Source organism: Magnolia sinica, chromosome 10 (assembly GCF_029962835.1).
Source record: "Magnolia sinica isolate HGM2019 chromosome 10, MsV1, whole genome shotgun sequence".
NCBI lineage: Eukaryota > Viridiplantae > Streptophyta > Magnoliopsida > Magnoliales > Magnoliaceae > Magnolia > Magnolia sinica.
This window is the reverse complement of record NC_080582.1, coordinates 37,017,839-37,026,678: the sequence shown is the minus strand read 5'-3', so window position 1 is coordinate 37,026,678 and position 8,840 is coordinate 37,017,839. Positions and strand designations below refer to the sequence as shown.

General features: G+C 38.0%; 1 protein-coding gene across 1 annotated transcript; it reads left to right on the top strand.

Moving 5' to 3' along the window:
* The first annotated feature begins 2,030 nt into the window (after nt 1-2,030).
* LOC131258308 (pentatricopeptide repeat-containing protein At5g66520-like) lies at nt 2,031-4,653 on the top strand. The gene is made up of 2 exons (XM_058259538.1): nt 2,031-4,108; nt 4,233-4,653. Exon 1 carries the CDS (start codon nt 2,161-2,163, stop codon nt 4,039-4,041), a length of 1,881 nt encoding a protein of 626 aa, XP_058115521.1. The 5' UTR covers nt 2,031-2,160; the 3' UTR covers nt 4,042-4,108; nt 4,233-4,653.
* Nucleotides 4,654-8,840: the final 4,187 nt, after the last annotated feature.

The window sequence follows — 8,840 nt, the reverse complement described above, 5'->3', positions numbered from 1 at the left end:
TAAGTAGGTAGGGTACCTGACTGACCCTGCCTAATCCAAATGCCCCACATTGTTTGGAAACCATTCTGCTCCAAACAACGAGAAATGGAAGTAGTTTTCCTTTGATGTGTTGTTTTGTTTTTTTGTATAGTAAAGAAAAAAGGTATATTCCATGGAGTTGTTATTATGTTTTTCCATAATCTAAGTTATTATCATAATAAATTAGGTAAGTTTTGTGAAAGAATTATGATATTTTCAATTGATATTTAAACAAAACATCAAAATCACAATCCATATTTCAATAATTTTGTGAAAATCATATATTGATTAATTATTGTGTTTTTCCTTTTATTTCATCTTTAGATTAGATGTATCTAAATATGCCATTCATATGCTATAAGCTCCAAATCTAAGTTAAGTTATTGGGAGCTATGTGTTTGGATATTGCCAATCTAGTATTGACCATTAGAAGGTGCAAACAGCCCCTAATCGGTGGACACGACTTAGTTGCAATCAATGATGTAGGTGAGACCTTGACCGTGGGGCTCACCTCGATGTATGCGTTGTACATCTAGACTGTTTGTTTGTTTTACCGGCTCATTTCATGACATGGGCTTAAAAATGAAGCGGATCTAAATCTCAGGTGGACCATACCACATGAAAAAGTGGTGATTAGCCATTAATAATGGTCTATATGTCACAAAAGTTTTGGATCAAGCTGATATTTTTGTTTTTCCTTCATCTAGGTTTGTGTGATACAAATCACAGGTTGGATTACAAATTAACATCATGTTGGACCTAGGAAGTTTTCAATGGTGGGCGTTGGATTACCACTAATGCTTTTGGTGTGGTCCACCTTAGATTTGGATATGTTTCATTGTTTTGGGCCTATGGCATAATATGAGACAGCAAAATGGATAGCCCTCATAAATATGCAGGGCACGGCTTTGGTGGATCCCTGAGGTGGATGGCAACTTGGCTGTGGGGCTCACTGTGATGTATGTGCGTGCCTTACATATTGAAAGTTTATTTTAAAGCATGATCTAACAAATGAAGCAACACCAAATCTTAAGTGGACCATAATACATGAAACAGTTGTGATTGAATCCCCACCATTAAAAACTTAATGGTCCATCGGAATGCTTATTTGCCATCCAACCTGTTGATAAGGTCACAAAGACCCTACCAAGAGATCACGCAGATATAAACTTGATCCAAAACTTTTGTGCCCCATAGGTAGTTTTTAATGGTAATTTACTACTTTTTCTTATACCATGTCTACTTGTGATTGGATCTGCTTTTATTATCATTATTATTATTATTATTTATTTTTTTAGGGATCATGTCCTAGACTGAGTTTGCAATACGAATGGACTAGGTGACGTAACACACATACATAACGGTGGCCCCACAGTCAGGGTTCCCACCCACCTGGGATCCACCGAATTGGTGCCAAATATACAATCGCATATATCGAGGTGGCCCCAATGTCCACTTTTACAGGGAACGGGTTGGCTGTTACCCGGGTAACAGCTTAGTGGGTGTTACCCGTACCGTGTGGAGCCACCTTTGATGTATTTTCTGTATATCCACACCGTCCATCTGTTTTTAAATATCATTTTAGGACTCTACTCCCAACCCTTAAGAAGATCCAAATCTAAGGTGTACCATACCACTAGAAACATTAATGAATTTCCATTAAAAACATTTCATGGGCCACAAAGGTCTTAGAACAAGGCAATCATTGTATATATTACCTTCATCCAGATCTTCGTGAAATTATAACATTACGAAGACCTTAAGATAGGCTCTTTGGAATTTTCAATGGTGAAGCACTCAATCACCACTGTTTCCTGTGGTGTGGTCCAGTTGAGAATTATATGTACATAATATTTAGAAACCATAATAAAATTTTCTGAAGAAACGGATGGACGGCGTGGATATACAAAAATATCATCAAGGTGGGCCCCACGGTAAGGGTAACACCTACTAATCTGTAATCCGGGTAACACTAACACCTAATTCGCTCGCCCACTTGCATCTCTGGTTCTAAGTCGCAGCCAAGTCGCGTCACTAATCCTACTCTCCCCTCAGCTCAATCCCCGCGCTTTCCATTCCAATTTCATCTCACACCCCAACAGCCTCCTCTCTTTTCTCAATCTCTTCATTCCTTTCCAACTAATGAGCTTCTCCCTCTTCTCATCACAATCTACAGCCCATCTTCGTTTTCACTCCCAATCTCTACCACTCTCTCTACTCCTAAAGAAATGCACAGCTCTCTCCCAACTCCAACAAATCCACGCTCACATCATCACATCTCAACCCTCGCTCTCCCTCGTTATTGCCCTCTTTCGCTCTTACACTTCCTTCGGCAGCCTCACCCACGCAAGACTCTTGTTAGATCGCTTCCCGTCTCCTCATTTTCCATCCACTCTCCTTTCTAATTCCCTCATCCAAGCTTACTCCAAGACACCCAATTCCCAAGAATCACTCCACCTCTTCCGCAGAATGCTTGCAGTCAGCGGCCCTGCATTTCCTGACAAATACACCTTCACGTTCGTGATCGTTGCGTCCTCACGTCAACCCTCACCGGAATTCGGCGCAAGCGTCCATGGGCAGGTTGTAAGAAATGGGTTCGCGTCCGATGTCTTTGTAAGCAATTCTATGGTGAATATGTACTCCTGCTTTGGCAGGATGGATGACGCCCAGAAGCTGTTTGATGATATGCCTCAACCAGATACAGTTTCATGGACTAGCCTTATAGGTGGGTACACTAAGCGTGGGGAAGTAACCGTTGCTCGTGAATTGTTTGATAAGATGCCAGAACGAAATGATGTTTCGTGGGCGGTTATGACTGCGGGTTATGTTGGGAGTGGAAGATTCAATGAGGCGCTTCACCTTTTCCATGACATGTTGCATAACCATAAAGTGAAGCCTAATGAAGCGGTCCTTGTCTGTGTTTTATCGGCTTGCGCTGAGCTTGGGGCGTTGGACCAAGGGAAGTGGATTCATGTTTATTTAGACAAGAGCTGTGTGCCCAAGAGTTCTAGCATTTCAACTGCTCTTATTGATATGTATGCGAAATGTGGGAGAGTTGAGTGTGCAACTCAAGTATTTGATAATATGTTTAGTAGAGATGTGTGTACATGGAGTAGCATGATTACGGGGCTAGCCATGCATGGGCATGGAAAGGAGGCTCTCCGAGTTTTCACTAAAATGTTGGATGAAGGTATTAACCCAGATGACATCTTGCTTCTAGGTGTCTTAAATGGATGTAGTCATGCAGGTCTGGTAGATGAGGGTTGTTCAATCTTCAATAACATGAAACACTTTTGGGGAATTGAGCCAAAGATTGAGCACTACGGGTGTTTGGTTGACCTTCTTGGTCGTGCCGGACAGTTGGAGAAGGCGTATGATTTTGTTAAGAGCATGCCGGTGGATCCAGACATCATTATTTGGAGGTCTTTACTTAGTGCTTGTAGAATTCACGGTTATGTTGATCTAGGGGAACAGATTATCGATCACATTGCTCAACTAGATCCTAGTAGTTATGGCGGAGGATATGCACTTCTTTCGAACTTGTATGCTTCTCTCGGTCGATGGGATAAGGTTGGTAGAGTCAGGAAGGAAATGAGTGCGAGATCAAAGTCAAACCCTGGCTGTAGTTGGATTGAGATTGACGGTGTTGTCCATGAATTTCTTGCTGCAGATCGACTGCATCCTCAGATTGTGGAAATACGCAATGAGTTGAATGTGATTTTGAAAAGAATAAGTACAACAGGCTATTTTGCTAACACAAAGCAAGTGCTGTTTGATTTGAGTGAAGAGGATAAAGAGCAAGCTATATCTTGGCATAGCGAGAAGTTGGCTGTTGCTTTTGGGCTGATGAGCACCAAGTCAGGGAGTCCTATTCGAATTGTAAAAAATCTAAGGATATGTGAGGATTGTCACTCTGCAATGGAAGCCATTTCACTAGTTTTCGATAGAGAAATTGTTGTGCGAGATCGATCTCGTTTCCATACTTTCAAACAGGGAAAATGTTCTTGTTTGGATTATTGGTAGAGAACAAATTGTACATCCAGTCGTAGTTCTGCAGCACCCACACACCTTGATTGGTCCACTAAGTCAAGTATTGAACCCGGGCTTTCCTTGTTCTCTAACGACAGAAACCAGCTATAGAACTGAGTGAGATGACCTCTGTATGTGTTTTCGATGTTATGATTAGCATGACATGGGAAACGTAGGAGAAAAAGATGAAAAGATGGCAAAAGGGGTAGGAAGAAGAGGAAGAGAGACAGGTGGGGAGTAAGAAGAAGAGGGAGGATAGCTGCCAAAGAGACGGGATTTCTTTTCCAAGTCTCTTCAATGTTGATGGGGTCTTTCAAGTGACCCTCTGTGCCGTTTTGACAAGTTGGGCAAGAAGCCCTTCAAGGAGAGGGGCTCAGTTCATTGGAGAATGCCCCTGATGTCTCTATATGGGAGATACGGAAGGAGAAATTTTGTCATAGTTTCAATGATTCTAAATGTTCTTCAAGAAGATCCGAGTTTAGAGGAGCTTATCTTTGTGCTGAAAGATACCGTTGTCAATTGGATTTTGGTGGTGAATTGCAAAGTGCATTATTAAGGTTGTGCAAGATGGAATTGTCCACCTTCAATGTGGCAGAAACGGGCAATTTTGCACGATGACAAAGGCAACAGTATTCACCCTCTCCTAGCCATTGGAGATGCTTTGGAGGTGGAGCTCTTGCCCTCAAGTAGGGGTTGGGACTTTTAGATAAAGAGCAATCAGCCTAATTGTTGAGAAACGATATTCTTTAAACGTCATTAATTGATCAAAGGTCATTTGAGGCCTCCGAAGCTCTCATTGTGTCCGAGGTAATTCGTGCTCTTGCCTCGAGGCAAAACATGTTTGTCCATGTTAGTGGAGAGGTGAATATCAGCTGGCAGGCTTGCCAAAGGTACGATCATGGTTCTGAATATCAGCATCGGCAGGCATACCAGCTTGTCCAAAAAATGATATGATACGACATCACGTATCCCTATTAGCCCTATATCGGCCCGTATTGGACAGAATTTCTATTTTTAGCAAAAAATTACAGAAAAAATTTTTAAAAAAGGAAAATTGAGATTCGCAAGAATCTTTCATTTTTTTATTTTTTATTTTTGTACTTTTACTGTGTATGCAATGGTGTATTGGACCATTCTTTGGTGAGAATATTGTGTATAAAGTTGACTTATTGTAAGCTGTGATGTTGATATCTTTTTTTCTTTTTTGTATAAGTTATTTATATATGTTATAAGCTGATATCATATATTATTATAACTCATATAAATATATAATTGATATCTCTAGTAAAAGTATTGAAGATTAATGCATATGTCAATGCATTTATGAAATGTATAGATCTTATAGTAGTAGAAGTGTATTTATGCATGATCACAACATTTGATGGAAAAAGGGAAAAAAAATAATATGAAATTTTTTAAAAATTTGAGCATAAATAGGAAATAAGTAGAAAATATTTGGAAAAGAAAAAACATAAATTGAGAAGAAATTTATAGCATTAAAGGGTATTCATGCATCATTACGTCATTTGATTGGAAAAAAGAAAAGAAAAAGAAAAAATAATTATGAAAATTACTGAAAATTCGAATATAAATAGGAAAAATAAAAAACAAATCTCCAAATTGAGAAGAAATCTGTAAATCTATAGTATTAGAAGGGTATGCATACATCATTACAACATTAGAATGGAAGAAGGTATTGAAGAAAACATAAAATTTTCTAAATTTTCCAACATAAATAAGAAAATTTTTTAAAAATTCAAAAAATGCCGGAATCAAGAAGAAATCAAGCATGATTCATTGGATTTGGGTTTATTGTAAGCCCCGACCCAACAACACAAGATATTGTCCGCTTTGCCGAAGCTCATGGCTTTAAAACGCGTCTTGTCTGTTAAGGAAGGAGCCCACTTATAGACACCACAACTTAGGACAACGCTTCTGATGTGGGGATAAGGTTTCACCTTCATTGTGTGCACAGTAGCCTGCCAGTCACACAGTAGCCTGCCAACCACCTTTTTAGGGGTCCGCCCACGTGTGTCCGCCCACATGTGACAGCAGTAACGGAGTGTCACAATATCCCCCACTGAGGGCAGAGCCGTCCTCGAATCTGATACCACTTGTAAAGCCCGACCCAACAGCACAAGATATTGTCCGCTTTGCCGAAGCTCACAGCTTTAAAACGCGTCTTGTCTGTTAAGGAAGGAGCCCACTTATAGTTACCACAACTTAGGACAACACTTTCGATGTGGAACAAAGTTGCACTTTCACTATGTGCACAGTAACCTGCCAGTCACACAGTAGCCTTCCAACCACCTTTTTAGGGGTCCGCCACATGCGCGCCCGCCCACATGTGACCACAGTGACGGGGCGTCACATTTATACTCTAATCCGACTGGATTTCAGCAATAATATACAAAAATAGGTATTTTACAGTTTTTATTTTCCCTAAAGTGGATACTACTGCTTCAATACGTGGATTGAATAATTTAGAGAATATATATATATATATATATATATATATGAACTTTTGAACTTCAAATGTAGTGTAGATTTGATCGAAAATGAGCTTCGAACAATTTTTGAGGTAAAAGGTTTGAAAATAATAGAGAGAAGGGGAAATCTGATAAAGTTTTGTTAGTTCTTACCAATATGAGTACGTTGTATTAGTGCCGAAACAGACTGATATAGGTCAGTTTTTTTTAAAAAAAAATTATATATTGGGCCAAAATGATCCCGTATTGCATTTCATCTCGTGCTGATGTGGATGTGATACGTTTGTATAGGCCGATATGATATCGATATTCATATCTATGGGCAGGATGGTCCTCCCTTCTATTGCTTGATAATTCTTCCTACCTACTTTCTTTAGAGACGTGCTTGATTATTTGCACTTGAGCAAGCACGGTAGATCATTTACTATGGAAGCTATCTTTTTTATTGTTAAAAGTTGGGTGTGAAAATGTAAGTCCGAGCCGTGGAAGTAAACCGTTTATTTTTTGATAAAATCTGGCTACTTGCTTCCGGGCCAAACATTTCTTTACCACATTTCTAGCGCGGCGAATGATATGGCTGACAATTGGCTAGAGGTGTTGTAATTAGGTCTTTGTTATGTATAATTTCTTGATACCTAAAAAACACGAAGATGTTGACCGCATAACACAATCCCATATTTTTTAATACCCAATTTTTTGATTGGGAGTTGATCTGGCAAGTGAAGTTGACCACATAACACAATCCCATATTTTCAAATGGGTCATGATAGACATAATTGTCATACCAGACAAATTCAACAAAGCATGGTGAGGATTCGACTTTTGCCTCATATATTGCAATTTCTTTCTTGTGTTATTGTACAGAGAAATTTGAGTCATTAAAACTGTTGAGAAGGTGATAGGTACCATCATCAGCGTACAACGTATGGTGTGACCTGGGTAATGTGGTGTCATCAACAACTACCATTATGAATTTTCAGCAATTTGAAGTTCAAAATAAAAGAGTTATTTGTTAGCACAATAAAGGAGATGATATTTTTCTTATCTCATTTTAACATTAGAAATAGAGAATGTAATAAAGAAAATAGAAAAAAGAATGAAATTGTTTAACGAGGTTGACCACCTTCGAAGTGGCCTTATTTTCTGTCTTTTATTCTTAATTTATTTATTAATTGATAAACTAACGTATATTTTGTACATGCGAGGTATTCCGGGAAATAAAGTCGAAATCATGCTTAATAATAAGAATTAAAGCTTAAAGATTAATCAAGAGAAGACTTGGATGTTTGGAAGTCATTATTGAATCACATGCTAAAGATCCAAGAAAGCCAAGTACAGAGTGTTGAATATGAAATATTGTATATTTTCCCCTGTTATGCATTGGTTTTATAGGTATACATGCACTTAATTGATTTAATTATATATGATTTCCTATGCGAGGTAATTTTGAGAGCTAAGATGAAAAAAAAAATTAAAAAGAATATTTAATACTCAAAGAATGACCAAGTGTAGACTTAGAGATCTGGATGTGATTAATGAAGATTTAAAGTGCTAAAAATCCAAGAAAACTAAGTGTAAAAGATAGAGAAAAGATTAAAAAAATAACAAAGTACATTAACAAAAATAACAGATTGTTCAGTCCCACCTAAGGTTGGTTCAATTTGATCGAATGATCATAATACAATTAACGAGAAACTGTGATTTTCAAAGATAATTATGCTCAACACTTAGATGTAACCGAAGCTATGTTCGGTGCGACCTGAGGGAGATGGATATTTCAGATAAATATGAAAGAAATTCGGATATGAAAATTAGTGCGATTGAAGCGTAACAAAAATGCATAAATTCGAAGTCGGTTTCAAGTTGATACGGATTTTTCTTATATAAATGGGTGAATCTAGCTTTTGTAGATACGAATTAAGGTAAAAGAGATAGAGTAAGGACTTATGGAGCTTCTTCAGAGTCTTTCTCCAATCCTTCGGTTATTCTCCGGTTTTTATGTTTTTCTTTTGAGTTTTAGTTCAATCTCGTCTTTGATTGACTAACCTCTTAGATATGGCTAAGAGATGAAGCTTGTAATTGTTTTTAATGTTTAGGTCTCTTTGATTCAAGTAATTGGTTTTATTGTTGAACAATTATTGATATTTGGCTTGAATGAAGATGTATTTTTAGTTTACTTTGATGCATTGTCAACTTCAGGCACATTGAATGCTTAGGAAAGCTATGAATGATTACTTATCTATTTTGTAAAGGTTTGATTTATAAAATCTATTGATTTATCATAGACTAAGAGCACGATAGATG

Coding starts and splice junctions, on each gene's coding strand:
- LOC131258308 (XM_058259538.1), top strand. CDS start 2,161: ATGAGCTTCTCCCTCTTCTCATCACAATCTACAGCCCATCTTCGTTTT.